The 25,976-nt window shown below is 42.0% G+C and overlaps 1 protein-coding gene across 2 annotated transcripts in view; it reads right to left on the bottom strand.

Moving 5' to 3' along the window:
- Nucleotides 1–14,266: 14,266 nt before the first annotated feature.
- The window catches only part of PKD2 (polycystin 2, transient receptor potential cation channel), a 36,806-nt gene continuing 25,096 nt past the window's right edge, over nt 14,267–25,976 (bottom strand). For both annotated transcript variants that reach the window (XM_075421243.1, XM_075421244.1), the window contains exons 8-15: nt 25,302–25,483; nt 24,123–24,243; nt 21,898–21,996; nt 20,774–20,895; nt 19,829–19,946; nt 19,411–19,574; nt 18,486–18,633; nt 14,267–17,478 (exon numbers count right to left, since the gene is read on the bottom strand). In XM_075421243.1, coding sequence (XP_075277358.1) covers nt 17,245–17,478; nt 18,486–18,633; nt 19,411–19,574; nt 19,829–19,946; nt 20,774–20,895; nt 21,898–21,996; nt 24,123–24,243; nt 25,302–25,483 — 1,188 coding nt within the window. In that variant the 3' untranslated portion in view covers nt 14,267–17,244. The remainder of the gene's footprint in view (nt 17,479–18,485; nt 18,634–19,410; nt 19,575–19,828; nt 19,947–20,773; nt 20,896–21,897; nt 21,997–24,122; nt 24,244–25,301; nt 25,484–25,976) is intronic.

Raw genomic sequence — 25,976 nt, 5'->3', positions numbered from 1 at the left:
TTTCCACTGCAGTTGGCTTAGGAGCTGAATTATCCCTGACATTTGCTCCTTTCGGCAGGATCATAGCAATAGGGTACCAGGGATCAAGTGGTTTATAGTGTCAAGACTCATGCATTGCTTGGGCTTAAAAATGACAGAACTGCCTGATACCACTGTTTTCCTGAGATTTTTGTCATTTGAACTTAAACAATTGAGAAGTACAGAATTTAATCATTCTGATTATATCACTAACTCGATTGAAAATGTGGTTTTGTCTATGAAAATCCCTGTTTCATTTTGCTTGCATTTACCACTAAGTGGTTTAATCTGGGGTCTAGGAAACTTTAAAATATTAACTTATGTTTAGGTTTTATATGAAATTGTTCAGTCTGGTTGAAGAGTTTTCTTGTAAATTCTCCTTCTGAACTACTTTAAAATAATTAAAAACAAATCACAAGCTTGTTACTTTCTGAAGAGGTACTGTAATTTGTTTGAACTGATTAGTCTGAAGCAAGTTTTATGATAATAATCTTACAAGCTACTGCTTTTAAATTTTATCGCTTTCAGTACAGAAAGTAAGATTTTTATATTTTCAGTGCCAGTAACAAAGTAATTGCTTATTCCTTCTAATGAATGTTCCATTTGCTGTAATTAATAGCATAGCACTGGTAAATAGCAGGGGCTTTATGTTTCTACTAACCCTTGTTCGTCTGCAGCAAACCAAGGATACAGTGGGAAGTATTTTTCCCCCCAGTTACCTCCATGTGTCATGTGAGGCACTCGTTTTTGACTTGCTCAGTATGAGCATTCTTTTCATGCATTGCCTAAATTACAACTTTTTCATCTGTTGGAGCAGCTGTTACGATCTCTCAGCCATAAATTTTATTACTAGCAACCACCCAGTGTTACTGCCACATAACAGGCAAGAACACATATTAAACTGACTAGAGACAGCTAATACTGACAAGCATGCCTCCCCAGTGCTGCCTGAGAAGCAACTTCCTCCTCTTTGACTTCTTTTACAACATGACTGAAGTCCAGCTTTCAAACTAATCAATAATTATAGGAGAGACATCCAATTTCAGTTAGGATTTTCTTTTTTCAAATTGAAAATTGCATCTTTTCAAGTGAATCGAAGTACTATTTGACAAATGTCTGCATTTATCAATGAAGGTGGGTTCAATCGCTTCTATCAGCGTTCTCACTTCTATCCCAGGCCTTGTTGCAGTTCAAGTACAGGTGCAATTACAGCGCCTACTAAATAGATTACAAGTGACAGATTTATCATTAACCTCCAAGGTTGAAAAAATTCAGAACGTCATAAAACCCTTTTTATTGTTTGTTAATTTATATTTGTATTTGTCTTTTATTTTGGTTGTTACAGCTTTCAACAAGATACTGCCTTCAACAGAAAACTGTAGCTAAAAAAATACTTAATAATCAATAATATCAATGGTTGGAGCAGTTTTGCTGCAAAGAATTATTCCTGTGGAATTTGAAACAGGATAGTAAGCCTGGCAGTAGAACAATTTGAATGGCTTTTGATAAAGCAGGGAGAAGACTAGACACTATAGAAAACAAATTTCATTTTCAGAATTGCTGCCTTGTTCTCAAAACTCATGCTAGCAAGTCAGTTATTTAATTGACTCTGTAAAATATTTACATGTAGTTGTAAAACTACATAGAATCATAGAATTATTTAGGTTGGAAAAGACCTTTAAGATCATCAAGTCCAACCACTAACCTAGCACTGTCAAGTGCACCCCTAAACCATGTCCCTATGCACCACATCTATACATCTTTTAAATACCTCCAGGGATGGTGACTCAACGACTTCCCTGGGCAGCCTGTTCCAGTGCTTGGCAACCCTTTCAGTGAAGAAATTTTTGCTAATGTCCAATCTAAACCTCCCCTGACAAAACTTGAGCCCATTTCCTCCTGTCCTATCACTTGTTACTTGGGAGCAGAGACCAACACCCACCTCACTACAACCTCCTTTCAGCCAGTCGTAGACAGCGAGATGGTCGCGTCTCAGCCGCCTCTTCTCCAGACTAAACAAACCCAATTCCCTCAGCTGCTCCTCATAAGACTTGCATTCTTGACCCTTCACCAGCTTCATTGCCCGTCTTTGGACACAAGGATGAGGAAGAGGCTGACGTACTCAGTGCCTTCTTTGTCTCAGTCTTTAATAGTAAGACCAGCTGCTCTCCAGGTACCCAGCCCACTGAGCTGGAAGACAGGCACAGGAAGCAGAATGAACCTCCCATAAACCAAGGGGAAATGGTTAGCGACCTGCTCCACCACTTAGATACACACAAGTTTATGGGGCCAAATGGGATCCATCCGAGGGTACTAAAGCAGCTGGCAGACATGCTCACCTTATCATCATCTATCAGCAGTGCTGGATAACTGGGGAGGTCCCTGACTGGAGGTTGGCACATGTGATGCCCATCTACAAGAAGGGTCAGAAGGAGAATCCTGGGAACCACAGGCCTGTCAGCCTGACCTCAGTGCCGGGGAAGGTTATGGAGCAGATCACCTTCAGTGCTATCATATGGCACGTACAGGATGACCAGGCTCACTCAGCAGAGATTTATGAAAGGCAGGATGGGTTTGCGTGGCAAGGTTTTGGTAGCAGGGGGGACTATAGGGGTGGCTTCTGTGAGAAGCTGTGAGAAGCTTCCCCCATGTCTGATAAAGCCAGTCCTAGCTGGCTCTAAGACAGACCTGCCGTTGGCGAAAGCTAAGGCAATCAGCGACAGTGATAGCGCCTCTGTGATAACATATTTAAGAAGGGGGAGAAAAAAAACAGTGGTGAAATGGCAGTGAAGAGAGAGGAGTGAGATGATGTGAAAGAAACAACTCTGCAGACACCAAGGTCAGTGAAGAAGGAGGAGGAGGAGGTGCTTGAGACACCAGAGCAGAGAGCCTTCCCTTGCAGCTCATGGTGAAGACCATGGTGAGGCAGGCTGTCCCCCTGCAGTCCATGGAGGTCCACGGTGGAGCAGATATCCACCTGTAGCCCGTGGAAAGGACCCCACGCCAGAGCAGATGGATGCCTGAAGGACGCTGTGACCCCATGGGGAGCCCACACTGGAGCAGGCTCCTGCCAGGACTTGTGGAGAGAGGAGCCCACACCAGAGCAGGTTTGCTGGCAGGGTGTTTCACCCCATGGGGGACCCACGCTGGAGCAGCCTGTTGCTGAAGGACTGCACGCTGTGGGAAGGACTCACGTTGGAGCAGTTCTTGGAGAACTGTCTCCCATGAGAGGGATCCCACACTGGAGCAGGGGCAGACTGTGAGGAGTCCTCCGCTTGAGGAGGATGGAGTGGCAAAGACTAAGTGATGAACTGACCATAACCCCCATTCCCTGTCCCCCTGCGCCACTCGGGGGAAGGAATGAGAAACGGGATTGAAGTTGAGTCTGAGAAGAAGGGACGGGGAGGGGGGAAGGTGTTATAAGATCTGGTTTTATTTCTCACCATCCTACTCTGATTTGATTGGTGATGAATTAAACTCCCTTTTCTCCCCAAGTTCAGTCTGTTTTGTCTGTGACAGTAACTGGTGAGTGATCTCTCCCCGTCCTTATCTCGACCTTCGAGTCTTTCATCATATTTCCTCTCCCCTGTCCAGCTGAGGAAGGGGAGTGGTAGAGTGGTTTTGGTAGGCAGCTGGCATTTATCAAGGCCAAAGCAAAAGGCTGATCTACTTCTATGACAACGTGACCTGCCTAGTGGATTTGGACCCTAGGAACTACCGACTTGTCAGCCTCACCTCTGTGCCTGGGAAGATCATGGAACGGATCCTCCTAAAAGCTATGCTAAGGCACATGGAGGACAGGGAGATGATTCGAGACAGCCAGCATGGCTTCACTAAGGGCAAGTCCTGCCTGACCAACCTAGTGGCTTTCTATGATGGAGTGACTAGACCAGTGGACAAGGGAAGAGCTATGGATGTGATCTATCTGGACATTTGCAAAGCTTTCAATACATTCCCTCACAACGTCCTTCTCTCTAAATTTAAAGAAATACAGATTTGATGGGTGGAATGTTCGGTGGATAATGAATTGGTTGCAAGGGTGCAGCCAGAGTGTAGTGGTCAACGGCTTGATGTCCATATGGACGCCGGAGAAAAGTGGTGTCCCTCAGGGGTCCGTACTGGGACCAGTGCTGTTTAACATTTTCATCAATGACTTAGTGAGATTGAGTGCACCCTCAGCAAGGTTGCAGGTGACACCAAGATGAGTGGGGCAGTTAACACACCAGAAGGATAGAATGCCATCCAGAGGGACCTAGACAAGCTCGAGAAGTGGGCCTGTGTGAACCTCATGAGCTTCAACAAGGCCAAGTGCAAGGTCCTGCATCTGGGTCGGGGCAAACCCCACTATCAATACAGGCTGGGGGATGAAGGGATTGAGAGCAGCCCTGCCGAGGAGGACTTGGGGGTAGTGGTGGGTGAAAAGCTAGACATGAGCCACCAATGTGCACTCACAGCTCAGAAGGCCAACCATACTCTGGACTGCATCAAGAGAAGCGTGGACAGCAGGTCGAGGGAGGTGATTCTGCCCCTCTACTCCACTCTCATGAGACCCCACCTGGAGTACTGTGTCCAGCTCTGGAGCACTGTGTCCAGCTCTGGAGCCCCCAACATAAGCAGCACATGGATGTGTTTGAGCAGGTCCAGAGGAGGCCCACAAAGATGATGAGAGAGCTGGAGCACCTCTCCTATGAGGACAGGCTGAGAGAGTTAGGGCTGTTCAGCCTGGAGAAGAGAAGGCTGCGGGGAGACCATACCGCAACCTTCCAGTACCTGAAGTGGGCCTACAGGAAAGGTTGGGAAAACATTTTCAGGAGGGCTTGTTGTGATAGGGCAAGGAGTAATGGCTTTAAACTAAGGGAGGGTAGATTTAGACTGGATATAAAAAATTTTTACCATAAGGGTGGTGAAATACTGAACAGGTTGCCCAGAGACGTAGTGGAGGCCCCATCCCTGGAAACATTCAAGGCCAGGTTGGATGGGGCTCTGAGCAACCTGATCTAGTGGAAGATGTCCCTGCTTACTGCAGGGCGGTTGGGCTAGATGACCTCTATATGTCCCTTCCAACTCAAAGCATTCTATGATTCTACGAGGGATAGGCTGTGGATGTTGTACCTGGACTTTGACACCATTTCCCACAGCATTCACCTGGAGAAACTGGCTGCTCGTGGCCTGGACAGGTGTATTCTTTGCTGGGTAAAAAACTGGCTTGATGGCCAGGGGCAACGAGTGGTGGTGAATGGAGTTAAATCCAGCTGGCAGCCAGTCACAAGTGGTGTTCCCCAGGGCTCAGTATTAGGGCCAGTTCTGCTTAATACCTTTATCAGCGATGTGGAGGAGGTGATCGAGTCCTCCAGCAGTAAGTTTGCAGATGACACCAAGCTGGGCAGGAGTGTTGATCTGCTTGAGGGTAGGAAAACTCTGCAGAGGGGTATGGATAGACTGGATCGACGGGCTGAGGCCAGCTGCCTGAGGTGCATGCTAGACACTACTGACCTTTCAAATGACACATCTAAAAGGTGCATAATTGTCCTGGGTTCGGCCAGGACAGGGTTAATTTTCACCAGAATCCAGGAAGGGGCACAGCCGGGTGGGCTGACCCAACCCCAACCTGGCCAGACAGAGCCGGGTATTCCATACCATGTGCCGTCATGCTGGGTTCCGGGGGTAGGGGGGGCGGCGCGGCGGGGAACTCACTCGCGGCTCGGGAGCGTGCGGCGCCGGCCCTGTCAGGGAGAGCAGCTCTCTGGTGTCGTGCAGTTTGTTCTGTGTATTCCCCTTTTCTGTATCGTTGTTGTTGCTGTTCCCTCTGTTTGCTGTTCTGTTAAACTGCCCTTATCCCGACCCACCAGTTTCTGCCTGTTTCTTTCCATTCTCCTCCGCACCCCGGCGGGGGGAGGGGCGGCCACGTGGTGCTTTTGTTGCCGGCTGCAGCCCAAACCAGAACAATAATTTACAGTGACTCGGGAATTGGGCCTGTTATTTTTCACAGTGTACATAGGCTTTCCAAATTGTATTGGTTCAAGCAAAGACTTAACAAGTGCCTAAGTGACTCAGCAGCTCTTGCTATAGACTTACACGCCTTGCTGAAGTCGCTACTACTGGCTGGCTGCTTTGGGCTGCATATGAAGTGCCATCTTCTTTCTTGAGTTCTGTGCTGGTAGATACAATAAAAAAAAAATATGCAGACTATACATTCACTACCTGTGCAGAAAGACATCTGCTTATTTTGGGTTTTCTGGGAGGCACAGAGGGAATCTTACTTGTAGAGTAGCATTCTACTGAGGCAGAGAATGCCAACCCATTCTGCAAGGAATTTGGAGTGTAAGGAAGCGTGTAAGCCACCGAAGCCAAATCTGAATACAAGGCACAGAACTACTTAGCTTGGCTCCTGTCTGGTTTCAGGATAGAGACATATTTTTGCCACAAGACAAAAAGATCTTTTTGTTATTACCAGTACAATTACCTCTTGTATTTTATTCTACTGTAAACATATCCCACTGCAATCTCTTCTGCCTCATTAACTAAAAAAAACCCTGCAGAACTAATTTGTGGCTTTTAATTGCTCTTTCTTTAGAATCAATGCTTTATTCGTTCTTACTACCAGTGAGTGTATACTTAACCAAAAAATAAATCAATAGAGATTCACAATTCCAGAGGTTGTTCCAGCACAGATGAAGGAATAAAAAAAAAGGTACCTTGAAAAGCCACAAAGAATTTATGTCTGCTAAACAATTGATGTTGACAGCCCATAAAGATAATTAATACATCCACTAAAGAGAAAAGAAAGAAAATAATTAATATAACATCAGCAAAAGAAAAAAAGTGTATGTCTATCTCTTTTCATCACAGAGACTAAATGGTTACAGATTAAGAGCTCAAAATGACACAGTTTCTTTACATGTGGGAACAGATGGATAAATTCAAGGGCAGCAGTCTCCACTAGATACTTTCCAGCAAGTATTTTGAAGTACAGAATGTATGGACTACTATCAAGAAGCTAGCAGACGAGAGGAAGAGTCAGACAATGAAGATGCACAGATATCTATACCAGAAGTTACACAGTTTCTGGAAATGACAATCAGTGAAACTTTTTTTCAACTCCATTAATGTAATATGCTCTAGAGTCTAAAACTCTAAGTCCAAACCACCCTTGTAGAGGAAAAGCATCTAAGTGCAGTTCTTTGGAATTCCTTAACTATAGGTCCCTTCCAACCCAGACTTTTCTGTGATTCTTCAACTCTGTATTAACAAATTCTTGGCTTGAAAAAGTGGTTGAAATTACTTACTTTCAAGGCATTCCACAGAAGGTTACAAGGGAAATCCAAAATTGTAAAAAGGCAACGTAGTGCCTCAACAAATGGCTAAAAGAGGGAGGATTGAAAATAAATACACAGTTTCAAAAGTGCAAGAGCAGCAATGATAGAATTTGAGGCATGGAAAGACTATAAGATACACTAATAGACTGAAAGGACTGGGATGATTTAGTCCCAATATATTTGTTAAACAGTATTGGGAATATAAATTAACTTTTGTGCTTACCTGGTAGGATCAGCCTCAGCAGTTCTTTTAACAAGTTTTTAATATAGTTACTGTAATTTAGAAAATGTTTTAGGATTCAAATGATTCTGTTTCTTTGAGAATCACTTTCCTTGTGTACACAGTATATTTACTTTGCTACTAAAATATGATCCTAACATATGATTATTTTTGTGTTCTAGACATAAGTATATATGTGGATATTACAGGAAGGCTGTTTATTTGTTAAGATACTGGCTGATTTAATATCCAGCAGGACTTTGCCAAGCATCATCTTCACATGGATAAATTATTTCAGAGTAGACAAGTATTCTGCAAAATTAAAATGCATCAATATAACCCTTACCTATCCAGCAGACAGTTCTGGGCAACCAAACAGTATCCTGATTACTGTTCTTTACACACAAGCAGTCCTCCTCACATTTTTGTCTTCTCTTTCAAAAAGCTTAAATTAGAAATATTTTTTTGAGTGTAAACAACAACAAAAACATGCAACACTGCCAGCCAAACCAGAAAGCTCTGGCCTGGTGAAAGACCAACTAATGTTTTTATTTTAAAGTTTTCAAGCCAAAATTGCAGCCGCCTTCACCATGTTAATTACTCTCATCCTAGCACCTATACAGCCAGTTTGATGACTCTAGCAAAAGCAACTGGACAAAATGTGGTGAGTGTTGCTAATCTCCTGATAAACGTTTACCTTGTTTTTATGACTGAGAGTGCTAAAAGATTTTTCAGTTTCTTCCCCTATATCTTTGGTATTGGGACCTTGACAGGCTGACGAGGTGGGCCTGTGTGAACCACATGAAGTTCAACAAGGCCAAGTGCAAGGTCCTGCACATGGGTCAGGGCAATCCCAAACACAAGTATGGGCTGGGTGGAGAGTGGCTCGAGAGCAGCCCTGAGGACAAGGACTTGGGAGTACCAGTGGATGAGAAGCTCAACATGAGCCGGCAATGTGTGCTTGCAGCCCAGAAAGCCAAACATATCCTGGGCTGCATCAAGAGAAGCATGGCCAGCAGGGCGAGGGAGGTGATTGTGCCCCTCTACTCCACTCTCGTGAGACCCCACCTGGAATACTGCATCCAGCTCTGAAGCCCCCAACATATGCAGCACATGGGTGTGTTGGAGCAGGTCCAGAGGAGGCCCACAAAGATGATCAGAGGGCTGGAGTACCTCTCCTATGAGGACAGGCTAAGAGAGTTGGGGCTGTTCAGCCTGGAGAAGAGAAGGCTCCGGGGTGACCCTATAGCAGCCTTCCAGTAGCTGAAGTGGGCCTACAGGAAGGATGGAGAGGGACTTTTCACAAGGGTGTGTAGTGATAGGACAAGGGGGAATGGCTGTAAACTAAAAGACGGCAGATTTAGATTAGATATACGGAAGAAATTCTTCCCCATGAGGGTGGTGAAACACTGGAACAGGTTGCCCAGAGAAGCTGTGGATGCCCCCTCCCTGGCAGTGTGCAAGGCCAGGCTGGATGGAGCTCTGAGCGACCCGGTTTAGCAGAAGATGTCCCTGCTCCCAGCAGGGGGGCTGGAACCAGATGATCTTTAAGGTCCCGTCCAACCCTTACCATTCTATGATTCTATATGACATACATTATGCTTGAAAAAATAATTTCTAATATATGCACACTTTAAAACAACTCAGTGCAACCCCCTGGAAATTCGCAGTATGTTTTACAACATTATTTGGCACAATGTCTGACAGTGCTGTCACATTTACTACACTGCAAACCTGATGCCTGTAATACTTGAAAAAGAGCAAGTTAAAAGGACAAAGGTACATTGTGCAGAAGAAAACTTATATTTGAGTAACTAATCAGACCTAGTTACTGCCTCTGCAGTCTGTCGCTATTTTACACTTCTGTCTTTGATGAAAGCACTTCACAACTGTATCTCTGAGGCTGTGCAATTTCTGAAGTGCTGCTGTGACGTTGAAAACCATCCTTATACAAAAAGATAAAGACTTTACATGGAATCGAAATAATCACAAAACGCGGGTAAGAGAAGTTATCAGGCATACCTATTAACCCACACAGCTCATCAACCCAAGAACAGGCAAGTCAAAATGTGTTCATAGACGCAGACACTTTCTATCAGTACTTGCCCTTGTTTTTGACTACATTCCTGCTGCAGAAATCCAAACATCACTCATGCCCAATCTAGCCTGTTAAAATAAGTAAATCATGCTTGTCCAGTCTCATGCACTTCCTTCATATTTTGAGGGAAATAATCTTTGCCTCCATAGGGTTTTGAGTCATGTTGTCTAAGCAGATCATTTCACTCTGAAGACAGCTGCCTTACCAATATTCTAGGCACCCTTTTTCTTCAAATAATACAACACTGCAACTATTCCCTTGCTCTCCAGTATTATGAAGTAGCCACCTGCCTCCCGTAAGGCACTGATTATATTTCCATTGACCTAGTGGGCAGCAGAGTCAAGTGCTCAGGATGCAATACCCCGCTCTGTATGACTGCAGACAGGCACCTCAGGTTACTTGACAAAAAATATTTCTGGACACGCACTCGCATCAGTCCACGGTGAGTCAAACCTCTTCAAAACCATCCCTGTTATGGATTTGTAGACACATATTTTCTGTTTGCAGATATTCTCTGGCGTGCTGATAAATATCACAAGTATTCAATTTTTTCTTTCCTGGATGAAAAATTTCAGTGTTCCTCACTACAGCCTGATAGTGCTAGGTTTTCTGCACATCTTATTCAAACAGTCTTCTAAAAGAGACCATCATTTAATTTGGAAAAAAAAAAAAAGGGCAATGGTTTTCTAATATTAGCTGGTAAATGCCATTTTCGTAAACATTAAATTGCTGTCTCTTGAATATTCAGTAAAGTGCAATCACTCAGTGTTTAGCTGTGTATTTTTACACAAAATGTATAGCACAGGATAAGAGAGTATCATCTGATAATGTAAATAGCAGCAATGCCAACAAAGACTCCTGGAGTTGCTCCTCTGGATCTTCCATGTGACACGCTTCTGTTTTCTAAATAATGGTTCTAAATAATTTTCTAAATAATCATTATGGTTCTTACAGAGATAAACAACTTCTTTCAAGCTAAATATTTCCCTCCTTTTTTTAATGGCTTCTCCTTCTGTCAGATAAAGCCTTACATTCATCTCACAGCTTGCTATCAAAAAAAGGGAAAAGACTTCTGACATAACATAAATGCTTTTGTCTCCCAGTCTGAGTCTCTCTCCTATTGCCTGTTGGGCATGAATTAACAGCCAGCTAGACAGTTAAATCTCTTGTCAAACCTGTTTCTTCGCTGAATTGTTTTAAATGACTAAGCCAGGAAACCCAATTGGCCTTTATTACACAGCTCTAACATCATAAGAACATTGAAAGAAACGGAAATTTCTTACCAGGAGAAATGCATGACTCACCCTAGGATTCCTTCCCTGCCTTCCAGGGGAAGCAACGACAAAGCAGTAATTTTTTCGAAATGGAAGCTGGAGGTTCTTGCAAGCAGACTTGCAGCCTGTTTAGAAAAACAGGGAGAAGTGTCACAAATTTTAGGCAAATTATCTGTGCTCAAGTTTCTAAAGCCATGCCTCAGTAAATCCTCCTTGGTCCTTGATAAGCGTTACTATGATGAAATAGATCATATTGGAAAAGGAATTCCTGCTAAAGGAATCTCCTTCTCTTGATATTTACCTGACTTAGCAGGACTGATCGGCCGAGCACAGCTAGTATTTTTACGCTAACATTATCCAAAGCTCGGTAACATATGACAGTTTTAAAACCAGAACAGCTGCAAGCCTTGTCTATATGATAAATATGAAAACCAACTTCAGCAGCTCACGGCCAAATGCCGAGCGTCTCCAGCCCTTGCCAGGCTTGCCGTCCTGCTGCTCACAGCTTCCCATGATGGTATCTCTCGGTATACAGCCATCTGCAGCCAGGGAGACAGGGAACTTGCTATTACAGTGTCCATCTCAGCTGCAGGAAAAGTCGATAGCAGCACAAAAGCATGCTTACCTCAGACGTTGGAATGAACTGGTAATGGCAAGCTGAGCCTGAGAACAGCAGGTTTTTGTTCTGTTTCTCAGAGTTTTCATCATGTCGCTCTCCACGAAACAGTGAAAAGCAGCAGCCTGTGCAGGCACACGCAAGCATTTGTGGCACTCAACGCACTGTTAAGAGTACTTCAAAAATATCTTAGATGTGACTTACCTGAAAACAAAGCTCAACTCTTCTCAGTGGAAAGATATTTTTCATAAGTACAAGTCTCAAAATCTGGACAGCAGTTAAACAATTCTAGCTCTATAGCAGTTTAATATTGTTGATTTGTTTTGCATGAATAGTCTTTCAATGAGCATTTAGTCCTTGGGAACATCTGCTAATCTATTTTTACTGATTTCAAGACTTTGCAAATGAATGAATTTACTTGTCTAAATTTTTGTCAAAATGTCACCAGCAAAGCCGTGGCTGATGCAAACATCACCACTGGCATTCTCAGTATTGCATTTATTACCAATAACCTCTTGAGAGCCACACAAACCCAGTACTCCCCGAGTCTCAAAAACCTTCTAGCTCCCACTGGGGGTAGGCCTGCTCCAAAATACCTGAACTCCTGGCTGCAGGATAGCTGCTCTCACAACAAGTCCAAATTCAGGTTTGTTACAAACAGCACCAGTTTGCTGCCTTCAGGCCTGCTTTTTGCTTCCTGGGATGCAATTTCAGTCTCCCTGAGTACTCCTTAGAGCAGAAGCAAAGCAGAATTGCTGCCAAAAATCTCCAGTCCAAGGAAAACTTGCTTGCGACCCCACTGCTGTTTTAGCATTACTGACATTTCAGCAGTGGCATGTTTATAACACTCCTTGAACCAAGCTGGGACCAGCTGAATTTGCATGTTAACACATCAGGGCGTGGGTGACACATCGGAAGGAGACAGCTCTTACGAATGTCAGGCTACTACCCAAACCATTAAGCTGTCCCTCTGCCTTTCTGTACCTATTTTACATTACCAGTGCTTAAAGCCTGGAAGGACCATTACGGCACAGGAGGTACACAGACATATTATGAAATCAGAATCAGAAATCTTCTAATGCACTCCTAGGTTCCTGAAAAAAAGTCAGAACCCAAGCTGCTGTAAGATTGCACAAAGGGAAAAAGGTTTCTGACAGCTTTTTTGTATCTCTCCATTGTGGAGGACTGGGTTCTTTTGCAAACTATTTATTTTCTTTTGAAATATCATGTTGTATCATCTTTTCTGGAAGACCCAGAGCACAAACTAAACTCGTACTGATGGGGTATATAGCAGTAATGTTTTCTTCTATTTAGCATCCTTTAGTAAATAATACTTCATCATTTGTTTGCTAGTAATTGAGAACTGATTTTTCTTCCAGCCATCCACAGCATCTTTCAGGTGAAAACTGGGCATAACCCAAGTTACTACTAAAAAAGGTTTTCAGCAAAACAGAAGACAACTGTGCTTCTGAATAAATTCAGTTTACATGCAAAAAAGAAAGAATGCTTGGCAAGCATCAGAATTTCAGCAATTCCGTTCAGAAAAGAGACTGACACTACTCAAGCATCTCTGAAATGTTAGGCTCTGCCTCCCCTCTTAAATGCAGTGCTGCTTCTGTATCTTCCTGCCACAGGTTACCTGTGTTTCCTGGGGGGCTCGTTGCTGCCCTGGGGACCCCAGGGGGGCCACCCATGGGGAGGGGCTAGGGACGTAAAAAAAGAGTGCTTGCAGAAAGGACTCTGGAGAAGGACTCCTCCACCTCCAGTTGCTATCCTCTTTGCTCACGTTGCACGTTCTATATAAGCAGGGAACCAAAAAAGCCCTGTTGGTGCCTAAATATACAAGTAACAATTGCTTGCAGGCGTTTTACCATAACGTTAACTTTTTTCTCCTTTTTCTCCATTTTTTTTTTCCTCATTTAGATTTACTGGAGAAGAGTATTTGAATACGCAACACATCCAAGTGATGCCCACGGGATATGGAAGAATTATGTGGCTCTCACTCCAGATATGCACCTCAAATTGCACTCCCTGAAGAAATTTTCAAAAGTCACAACACTATAGCATACACACAGTATTAAATAAAAAAAAGTTCCCACTTCCCACACACTGACTTTTATAGCGCACTGACTAAAGGCTTAATGTACTTAATAGACTCAGCACATATGTATTTCATTAAAGACTGAGATGGATTTACATTAAGCATTCAATTTTCATTAATATGGTATACTTTTGACCCGGTGAGACAACTGCCCAGACAGAACTATGGGGCTGATATGCGAGCCCGGGATTTCCAAGGACCATTCAACCCTCCAGATGCTGCAGGATTCCCTGAAATACAGGGAAAAAAATAAAGGGAAACAGAGAAAAAGAGTAGAGAAATTAACTAACTCAGCAACTGCAAAGTAATAAAGGGACAGAGTTACCAGCAGTCAGAACTGCTACATGAAATAGCACAAGACAGATCTGTGCATTTGCACAAACGCAAATGTGACATAAAGTGTCTAAAAAAGTACTATTTGGGCAATGAGGCAGTAGCATCAGCCCAGTCTTCTCTGTTCATTTACACCCTGTACTCCCTTTTTACATTAGCAGGAAATCTGAGAATAAGGTGTGAGACAGAAGTAACACACACAAATAAAATGCAGGATTCTTAATGTTCCCTTATAAACAAACCAAGTCTATGGCACAATGTTTGCTTTACAGATTATATAAAACATTTATTAGGAAGTAAAGTGCTCAGTTTTACAGAACAATACATTCTTGATCATTGTAGAAGACTTGCATAATTAACAGCTTCCCAATGAGATCAAACACTGTACATTACTATGCAAAAACCTTACCTTTGTAATAAGTGACAAATGATATTATAATCTAAAGTTAAAAAAATGAAATAATAAAATGCTTGTGACATTTGCCAAGCGGCCACACACTTACGGCAAGGCTCATCGTCAACACACAGGGATATCCCATGAAAACTTACTGCACTTCAAGATGAAGTTTGTTATTAAGTAACGACACGTTACAGAAATACACCTCAAGAAACACAGCTATGAATGCACACATTTTCCTTTTCATAATAAACACAAGCTACACATAAAAGATGAACAGCATGACTGAATTTACATTTTGAAAGATACATTTTTACAGGAAACCTATTTAAAACCATACTGATAGGTTTAGTTTTGCTTTCTTTCCTCCCCAGGAAGGCCCTGCCCCGCCCACCAATGATCATCAGATCACCTCTGCATACCCCCCAGACCCTGCTGCCATAAACCTCAGCATGCCACATACTTTACCGGCCAAGGCACAAACCTTAACACAAAGTATTCTTAGTAGTGTTCCAGCTGATTGCTGGACAACTCAAGTTGGGTCATTTGGCCAAAGACATTGATTTTAAGTACATGATTATTTAAATACTATCTTAGCATTTAGGTAACCCTTGACCCTAGAAACCCAACATCAATTACATGTTACACACATGTAATTAGTTAGCATGCCTCAAACTTTAAGCTGTAAATCATGTCACACACCAACACACTATACCTTTTGGATATGAATATAAAGACAAGGCTACGTATATTTAAATTGCTTTATATTGTTTTCTATTTTCCTTGCACACCAGCTGGTCACGTGTACAGCTAGTGGTTTTTTGGTTTGTTTGTTTGTTTGTTTGTTTAAAGTCTGAAATGCCAGTTCAACACAGAAAAGCTTTTCTCAGGAAGGTTTCTACGGTCCAAAAACGTTCAATAAAGGCAAGACAGAGCTTAGCCAGAGTGTCTCGTTTCAAACAAATGCCCTAACCACTGTGGTGTGTGCTGTTTGGGGAAGTCGATGGGGTCTCTTGTGAAAAAGTATGAATTTCTTCCTAGTACAAGACAATATAACCCACAGAAAAAAAAAATATTTCACAAGAATAACCACCTGTTTTTCCACATCATTCTGTTCTCCAGTCAAAGCTACTAAGAAATTCCAGTCTCCACACTGAACTTCCTCCTGCTCCACCTTACATCAATTAAACTTCTGTGCATACGGTTTCTCATAAACTTAAAAATACAAAAATGCATGAAGTCTATTTAGTTTTAGCAAGTTCTCTGGTTAGAGAGAAGGCATTCTGAGTCACTGCACATCCAGGCAATGCAATTCTAAGAACATATGCAAGATGTAAGCTTTGCCTAAGCAGTACTACCACAAGAATGAGGTGCTAACCCCTGGAAACTACTGCTTTTCAAAATAAAAAGCACTAACACAACATATACACGCTACTTCTACTTTGTTAAATACTTTCTTTTTTTCCTCTACATCCCCTACTAACAACTAAGATGCGTTTAATTATGTAGCTTTCCATCTTCCTTTACACCAACTTTTAACTCTTTAAATACAAGACAACTGCCATCTTCAGAAAAAAAAAGCACAGTTGATGACCTCCTTCCTAAACCTGTATTCCAGACACGGAAACATGCTGCTAGGCAAAACTACAAACACACTGCCTCAATGCTTTCTATAGGAAACCCATGTAATTTTAGTGTTGCATCCCCTTTCATAAACAAAGCTTCTGTGACACAAAGCAGAGGAAATCAAATACTAAAAATCAGTGATTATACTACAAACACCTTTCTGAAGGACTCACATATTCCACCTCAGAGAAAAGCATGTGTAGAAATATACCTAATAAATTTACAAGCAGTTCTGTTAAATGTAAATACAGACAGTCAAGACATGATTAGAACCTGATAGAGCATGAGATCAGATTTCCCCAATTGTCAGCAACTTCTCTGCCCCTTCTCTGCACACCCAAGGAAGAGTTAGAGTTTTTCAATTTTATGTGCTTTTAAGTAATACTTTTTCTGCAAAGTATCCATATTTACCTAAGAAATTGTGGAATGTTTATCCAAGGAACTCTGAGATCATGAAAACATAGCATTAAAAAATAGGCACTTTGCAACAAAGATGAAAATGCTTATGTTATTCGGGTGTGAAGAGACAGTTCTCAAATACCACTTTTGAAATGCTAATGAAATGCAAAACCGTGTAATGCATAGAGTTTCTATTACGGAATAATGTGAATTACAGTTGTACAAACTAAGTGCACATTCTTCTGTTTAAAGCAACATAGTATTTCTCAAAAAGAGTGACACACAAATGTTTTAAGTTAATTATTAGTACACCAAGAATAACTCAGAAAAATAGGTAGAAAATCAAAGCACTGGTTTATCTTCTGGAAAAGTGTCAACTGTTATAATAAATCAGACAACAAACTGATGCCACCTTCTTTTAAAAATTCCTTTTAAAAGCATTTTAAAATGGTATTTTCCAATAGAAAGCTGAAAACTCACAGCCTTCCATTTGAGTGTTTTAGCTACCGCACATTATTTTGTCTGCCCTCGCAAAAGTGTTCTCCATAATACATGTATGGAAACAAAATTCTTTCCAGGTACATTTTGTCACACCCAGTTTCCATTCTGTCTCCTGCATTTTTCTTTCCAAGGCTGATAGTCTCACTGTTGGTAACTTGAACATGACATATAGCTTACATAGGTCTGAAAACGCCTTATGAAGCGAATTTTCACTTTTGCTCACTAGTGAAAACTGTCCTTAGTGGTCTGATCAGGATGATCACCTCATGCTGGGAAACAGTGGAGTAGTGTATTTGCTGCCTTAATACTGACCTGAAACATTCAGAATCACCTACAAAGTTAATCCTACACATGGATGTTATTGCCCCCATTTCCTCCTCCCCCATCAATACCATCTGACTGGGAGGAAGATGGCCGAGAGCTCCTCGAACGAGGCTGGCCATTCAGTCCAAGTGGTGTTCCCAACCGATGGCTCATTTGGGATGCCGTATCATCCGATTCCCATCGCTCCAACTCCTCTCGCACAAGTCGCTCCATTTGTTCCCTGTGGATTTCATTGTCACGACCCAGCCTTTCATCCTAAACAGATTAAAAGATACAAAAGCTGGAAGCACAGCTTCCAAACTGCAGTCTGAACAAAAAACATGGGAAATTCTTCTACCACTCAAGTGTTTCCATAAGTTAGTGGAGAAACACAGCTAGTGCAGCAAATTTTTTTGTTTCCAGTAATGTAATGTCCAGGTTGTCACCTTCACTGATGAAAGCATAATTTGTATTACAGTTTCTAATATTTAAATCCACCTCCAGAAATGTAAAATATACTGAGGAGAGCACACCCACAAGGAAACGCCATCTCAAGAATCAAGCAGAATTACTGGCTGGAACACCAGTACCAGCCAGGAACACCATACCTGTGACAGGGCAGCTAAAAGTCTCACCTACATCACTCACAAAGACAGTCCATCTCGCCCACCCCTTCACAGCCCTGTCTGGGCTGTTCTTGCCCCACTAGGAAGCTGACAGGTTTTAGTGTCCACAGAAATAACACGTTTGTGCCACTGGCTACTTCCAAGGGGCCCTCAAGAAAGAGAAGGTGGGAGGGAACACAACAGAAGCTAGATGACCCTGGTGACAGAAGTGACCTGCTTCCACCTGCCACACGGAGAAGAAGAGCAGGCTGCACAGGCCTGCCGGGCTGGATCCCCCAGACTCGAACAGACTAGTCCATAAAAAGCTTTGTATTTAATCCAGCAGACACCAAGGGATGAACGGGCTTTTTCAGCAACTACCAAACATCACCGCTGTCTAGTTTAGGGGTTTAAATGGTGCTCTATTGCCTCAGCGTGATGCAGGCCTCCTACAAGATGGGTTGTCATCTCTGAAAGTTGCACCATGTTCCTAGCATTTAATGTCTTAAATTTCATGTTTTCCTAACACAAAACTGGAATCACTTGACCACTGCCAAAGCACCCACCTCATCTTTACCACCACTCCCTCAACCCTCCCAAGCCAAGCAGCAGGAAGAAGGGCTAACAGTAAGCAAACCATGCAGGTTGTGACCAGACAGGAGAGAGTGTTTTTCTTACTTCTGTCACTCCATCTAGCAGTCTTCCCAACACATCCCTCCTTTTTAGTTTGGCTCTCTCCATCACTTCAAGCTTCACAATAACTGCATCGATCTTGGAGACAATACTGCCGATAGAATGCTCCATGCGATCGACCCGCCTCATGAGCCTGAGGGCAACAAGTATGAGCTTCAGTGACTCTGACATTTCCGAGCCAGTATCATTCTAGCATGTCAACACACAGAGTAGATACGGATGAGACAGTATTTTAATTCAAGCATGCATCTTGACTTTCCATAAATGAGTCCCGCTGCCCAGGAAGGGACAAGGTACACAAGAGCAAGAAGATAACACAGGAGTAAAGCAGATGGGAAAAAAGTACATATTCCACTCTGTTTCCCCTGCTTTTAGGGCATCCTCATCAAAATTTGTTGGTTCTAGTTACTCAAATTCTTCATTCGGCTCACGTTGCTATAATCAATTAATATGAAGATCTACCATTTTAGGCAAAATATACACTCACAAGTATCTCAATCTTATCAAAAACAGTTGAAGTTCTCACTGAACCTAAAACAACCTCAAGGTTTTACTACTAAAAAAAACAGAAAACTCTTCTGACATTATTGTAGCATGACCATTTTCTCTGCCTTTTCAATGACTACATTTTAAGGACAGGGTATTTTTGTTGGGGTTTGTTTTGATTTGGTTTACTAACTGATTCCCATGCGTCTTTCAAAAGTACTTCCAGTTCAGATATTACTTGAAAGCTAGTAAAAGAAGTGAATTAAGCCTCTTAAAAATATAACATTTACTTTTATGGATAATTTGATTAATATTTATAGTTACAGGAGAGGCCACTACATAACCAAAAGAAGGAAACCCACATAGAAAAAAAAACCAGACTAACCACCATGCAGATTCACCCCCCTCAGAAGAGCAAACTTACACTTGGAACTCTTCATAGGAAACCCCACTAGAGCTGCTGCCCCTCCTCCTGGAGCTGTGTCCGCTGTCTTCATCCTCATCCTCCTCGGAGTCATCCAAGCTCCGGGGAAAGCTGCGGCTGCTCAGAGGACGTGGCAGAGAGCTCCTATCCAGGTCCAGATCCTCCTTCATGAAAACACAAGCCACAGACAGAGAAGATGTAAAGACTTTCACTTGTAAACAGGGGACGGGGGAGTCAAGGTCAAAGACCTCCTGCCCTCCATCAGCTCCCCCTTGCCTTTTTACAGTTCTGCTCAGACAGCCAGGAAGGAAAGCAAATGTGAAGGGAAACAAGAGGATTCTTCTGGGGCAGCAAATCAGCATGGGGAGAAGACTGGCAGATGGCGCTGGCGGCACATCACTCCTAATGCTGAGCTCACCCTCTCTTTCTCCAGGTCATCTCTCATCTGCTGATGTTCATGCTCTGTCAATTCCTGGTCTCCATCCTGGTCATATTTGGTAAATATTGCTTCAATCTCTGCATCTGTGTGCCCCTTCCTGAAAAAGCAGTAAAAATAGTTCCCTCACTTTCCATTTTTCAGATGCTGAATGAACTTCAATTATCAGAAAAACACTCTGAACAGACTTTCATCCCCAAGCCAAAGACACAATTTATAGGCAGTGTTGGGATCAGTTAACAACACTGATAACATAAAGCTCAGCCCTCACCGTTCATTAGTTAATAACACATATCTCCCCTAGACTGCACCCTGCTCCTTTGAAACCCTCCCTTTTATACCTCCTCAGTTTGTTCCCTTTCCTTGGACTCCTGCCTGTTCACATACTCCTTCAGTGGCTCCGACAGAAACATTACTGGTTCCTCAAAGGCCTTAGATGTCTGTTTCCTCAGACCCTTTCTCCCCCACAACACAGTAACTCAAGAAGACTGGGCCCCAGAGCACCCAGTCTTTCCTCCAGTGCAAGATGCTGCCCCACTGAGCAACGCAAGCCATAGCGCACACTCCAGGGGCCAGAGTTCAGCAGAACTCCTTAGTTAAGACTTCTCTTCCACCTCAAACTGACCATTCTTTTCCCACTCCTCTTCCTTCTTCTTCCGCAGTTCCATGCCACAGTTCGAATTTGCCTTTGTGCAATGCCTGCAGACCCTTACGCAAAGATTGTTTACCTGTACACATCTGTTTGATTACATAAACCTCCCACCAGATACAGGAAAAGCACATTACCCACTAACTAAAAGAAAAGTACTCTGCTGTGTTGTCTTTATTCACATTAGCTTACTTTTAGGGAGAGAAACTCGCATCAAAGACTTAACATCACATAGCTCTTGGGATACTATTCAAAATAAGAAGTAACAGCTTCCTTACCCTTTTAGGTCTTGCCGGAGTTCATCAAAATTTAGTTTTCCCCCACCTTGTCTCAGACTTTCTGAAATGTCATCAACAGTAGTTTTCTTCAATTTAAGTTTGATCATGGCTTTGTTGTAGCCCTAAAAGTGAAAATTCATGTTTTACTTGCCATGGAATGTTAACATCTGACTTCTAAAAATTTTTTTGATTACAAAAACCAGCTAGTGTACACTATCATTCAGTGGGTTCCAAAAGCCCTGCAAGAATCTGTCTCTTCCTCCAGTTTATCCATCATTTATTTCAGCATTTAAATGGGCAACACACAAATACATCCGCAGTTAGTGGTAAGGCTTTCATCATTCAACTTGCACTGCAGGTCAGTAGGAAGTGGGTTATTTTGTCCCAGTAAGACACCTTTGGCAGTTACTGACAGTTAAGTGACAGTTTTAAGTAATGTTGACAAAACAGGTACAACTTTCTGAGGTCATTTTGCTTATCTCTCATTCTTCAGTTGCAGGAATGACCTTTAAAAAAAGGCCTCATCTCAACAAAATAGCACTTTTCATTTTTCTCTGCTCTGTTTTAGTAACCAGTTCCCAAGTTTTAAACTCTGAGTTACTGGTCATGCCAAGTATGCATTTAGACATTTCTGACCATGGTACTGCACTGCATCCATGTCAGAGCACATGCACATGTTTTTCCTAAACTGAGATTCAGGTCAAGCTCTTAACTTTGTATTCAACAACCTTACTGGCAGCTGCCCCTGGGAGCTCCAAACACAATATTCAAGACTTGCCTCATCTTACTCCCTGAAATAAGGTAATTCTGAATTCTGTCACCAAACCAAACAGTAGTTTAGCTTTATCAGTTCAATATTTCTGTATGTACCTAGACAGACAAATCCTGTGTCATATTCAGTAGGTTGATCATTCAACGCAAAGTTTCAGATGACTAAAATACTTTGTGATGGAAAGTTTTTATTCCTTTATTTTACACTCAGATCACATTCATTTATTTTAACTAAGAGATGTGTATTTTCAGCACCTGCCACCAGCTTTACTTTGTACAGTTTATATAGCATTTTATGACTTCAGTTCAGCTGAGAGGAATGAGATGTCAAACGAACAAAACATTACTTATACCTTTCTGATAAGGTCAGACAGTTCCATTTCTGCCTTCTGTTGTGCCATATCTGCTTTGACTTCAGAGTATGTATCATTGATAATGGCCAAAAACATGTTCTGTTCATGACAAAAACAAAAAAGTCCACTTAAAAAGTGCAACAAGTCTGAGCACTACTACTCCTATGACCTTCATGTCCAGACCTATACATGAACTTTTTAAAAATGGCCAAGAGAAAATGGTGGGCTGTTTTAAAAGCACTAACATCAAGAGCTTGAGATATTGAAATATGATGCACTGCAGTGTAACAACTTTTAATCAAGACTACTGGTTATTAACACAACTGGAGAATTACTTTCCGGAGAGGGTTCATGCCTACACACAGCAGTGGCAATAAACCGTGCCTGTTCAACATTATATGTTTAAGTCTGGCCTTCTACCTGCACAGCCAAATTTATACAGATACACAGCTCGCAACAAAAATGCCTGAGGCATCAAGTTAACTATTCATCCTGTAATAACCAGCACAAACACAAGGTTCTTATCTAGTTACAGCTCTGCTTGCATTTCAGAATAAAGATAAAAAATGAAAAGCAGTGTTAACCTCTGTTTCCTCATGGACTTAAAAAAATGCTTTAGGAGAACAATCTTCCAGTGCTGTATCTTTATGCATTCCTGCCCAACACCAGAGAAGTAAGAGTTGGTGTTTTCTGCCCATCTTCCCTAACTTAGTTTCCAGGTCTCAGACTGGTCTTCAGCAACATTTCTCTCCAGCCAAATGTCAGAACGTGCAGATATTAATAAGCACACAAATTATAGTGAGTATTTGAGATAACCTGCAGTGCCCTCACACTCCAGTGCTTTCTGATACCCCTTCGGAAAAAAAGAAATTCTTTCCCTTGCTGGACACCAGCCTCTGCTCCTCTGGATTTTGTGAGGTGCTTCAAAGCAAATATGAAACCCTCTTCATGTGCTTCTTCACAGTGACCCATATGTTACCTTCCAACTGACTACTGGCCCATCTCACTGAATGCTTAAGATTCTCTGCTTCCTAGCTAGCGAATAGCCAAGATGAAGTCTTCTCCCACAAATAATATCTGAATGCCATATTTCCTCATCTCAATGAATAATAAAAAACCTCATTAAGTACAAGGGTCATTAAATAACTCTAAAAGTTATGATGATACAGGACTGCCGTACCATTTTAAGGTTAGTAAAATCCTGCTTTAATGTTTACCACCTAATCAAATCACCAAAAGACACACAGTTTGGGGAATAATCTAAGGACTTCTTACTGATGTAACAGCTTCCATCTGGTGATATCAGAAACAAAACTACTACATATTAATGTTAGTATCAAACTAACTGAAAGCTACATCCAGGTAGAAGATATTGAGTTCTTATATCCACATGAAAAAAAAAAAAAAAAAAAGAATTTACTGGGTCTCCTAGGTTTCTAAGAGAGGTCTCCTCCCTCCACTTCTGATACATAAATTATTAGTAAGACTGTAATATGGACTCAATACTAGTATTGACAGAGAGTACACAAAAGACGAGTACTCAATCACAACATACTCACTGTTTGAATTTATTTGTCAGACAATCATGTCTACATACTGCCTCTCAGCTAAGTTGACGTTCTTTATAATACTGTTTGTCAAAAAGTGTACAGGTAATCTGCACTTGAAAGGCGAGAAAGACAGGGCCCAACTCTGCCCTGGAGAAAGAAAAGAGGACAGAAAACAGGCCTTTGCAGGCAAACTTGCATATCTAAAAGCTGCCGCACTGCTGATGAATTAGGCTCTTCTAGCAGACAAGCTGTGTGTTGCATGCATGAACTAGGCTATCGTAAATACAGCCAGCCATGCATTAGAGCACTTTATAAACTAAGAGCCTGTATGGAACGTTACAGCTACTTTTCACCAAAAGATAAGTGTTTACTGTGTATGCCAAGCAGGCACTATTCAGATTTTAGAAATAAAAATATTTTTACAATAATAAAAAAAATACAAATTAAAACACACAATGTGGAGCACTATACGGGAATGACAACAAACATACAATGCAAATCTGTTTTAACTGAAGAAAAAATGAAAAGAGTAGCGACTGGCCACGTAACAGTCAGCCCCTACATGGACTGCACACTCACCATTATCAAAAATAGCCCCAAGTAGCAGTAGGAATCAAAGAACAAGAGATGCAAAAATTCCACCTACCCACCCCACATAAACAAAGGCGTACATACCAAAAGAATGAAGAACATAAAGAACACAAATGTAGTGAAATAAATTGGTCCCAAAATTCGATTAGCTTCTTCAACCTCTGTTAAGTTGAAATCTCCCAAAATGATGCGGAACTGAGTAAATCTTAAAAAACAAAACATATCCAGGAGTTGAAAAAAAACCTACTTTTGGAGCTGTGCAAGAATTCTCAATCTATTTTACCCTAACAGTCTGACTGATGGGCAGCAGAGAGGTCTGCACTACTGTAATACTTTATCAGACACTGCAATAGCCAATTCCTCAAGCCCATCTCTAGGCAAAACCAAACTCACAGTCAGATGCCACACAAAGAAAAAAACTAGGGTTGTTAGTTCTGCCTTTCGGTCACAAGTGGTAACGGGGCCAACAGGAAGCAGAGCAAACCAACGATTACCACCGTGAAGCTTTAAGACCCACTCCCGCCCCTCTCCTGTCCCTTCTGCCTCTCGCATGCACACAGCCCCAGCCCTCTCCCTCTGAAGCTGTCTGCACAGTGCCAAGGCTGGAAGATGCTTGGCACTGCACAGTATCACCAGCTTATTTCCAGTTCCTCCACTTCTCTACAAGAAACAGGGGGCAGAGGGAAATCAGTAACTGAACAACCTGATAATTACCCTCAGTCAGAATCAGGTTATGTTGTACCAAACCAATAAAGTGATTAACAACCCTATATTAAGTCCTATCTCTCTCCTGGATTCAGCAGGTACTTGCAAATTTACTAGCTGGCTGTCTAAGATGGACTCTCTTTGTGAGTCAACCAGCTACACGTACTGTCAGCAACACAGCACGATTATGCATACAACATTTCAGTAAGCATTACAAACAGAAGTAAGCATATAATCATTCAACTGCTGAAGACAGAGTTATTGCTTTGTCTAGGAATGTGACCAACAGTTACAAAAACCATGTCACTTCCGCCAACCAAAACCTGCCATTTTCAGCTCACTAACTATAGTACATTTTTAATCTCACAGCAAAGACAGCTTTTGAACTAAAAACGTTATCAAAACATACATTTGCTACTGAGCTACATCAACAGTGATACCTCTGGAGCTTATCTGTTTAGATGGATGTCACAGGATGTGTTTGGTCTCTGATGAGGCAACCAAATCCATTTACCAATGTGCTGAGAAATTCTTTACATCTTTTATTCTTGTACTTACATGCAGTCCTGGAAAGTGCTGAAGTCATTGATTTGAGTGCCAAAGACAAGATAGGCCAACTGAGCATATGCTAAGAAAACAATAAAAAACATAATAGCAAAGCCAATGACATCTTTGACGCAGCGAGACATTGTAGTGGATAACTGACTCATCGTTCTGTTGAAGTTAACAAACTTGAAAAGCTGTTAAAAGAAAAAACACAAAACACAGCAACTGTAAAGACAAGGAAGACAACAGTTTCCTAACACAATCGCCCTCCAGCCATTTACACATGAGATGTCTTATTGAATTTGACTGGAGACAAAGTCAGTTAATGTACATTCAGAAATACATCACTTCCTAAAGCACTGAGGTTTGAAATGTGAAAAAAACTCTGTGAGAACATGAACTTCTTGTTCAGGTGCTTTGGGTGTGGGGTTTTCTTTGTTTTTTCACTCCTCTCTTTGGCACCCTGGCTTCAAAGCAGTGCTACTGAAATGCTTCCAAAAGCCTATGTATTTATCTTTATCTTCAATGAACATCTTGGCTATGAAGTAGTAAAATGCAAGAAAAGACGACCTCACAGCTGACTTTGCTCTGAGCCGGTGGCTGGACTAGAGGCTTCCCGAGGTTTCCTCCAAACTGTATTATTCTGTTACGCTGCAGTTTACCATTATTTCTTATAATGAGCCACTT

The sequence above is a fragment of the Opisthocomus hoazin genome, chromosome 5, assembly GCF_030867145.1.
Source record: "Opisthocomus hoazin isolate bOpiHoa1 chromosome 5, bOpiHoa1.hap1, whole genome shotgun sequence".
Classification (NCBI taxonomy): Eukaryota; Metazoa; Chordata; class Aves; order Opisthocomiformes; family Opisthocomidae; genus Opisthocomus; species Opisthocomus hoazin.
Note: the sequence above shows the minus strand (reverse complement) of the source record. Positions and strands in the feature narration are given on the sequence as shown.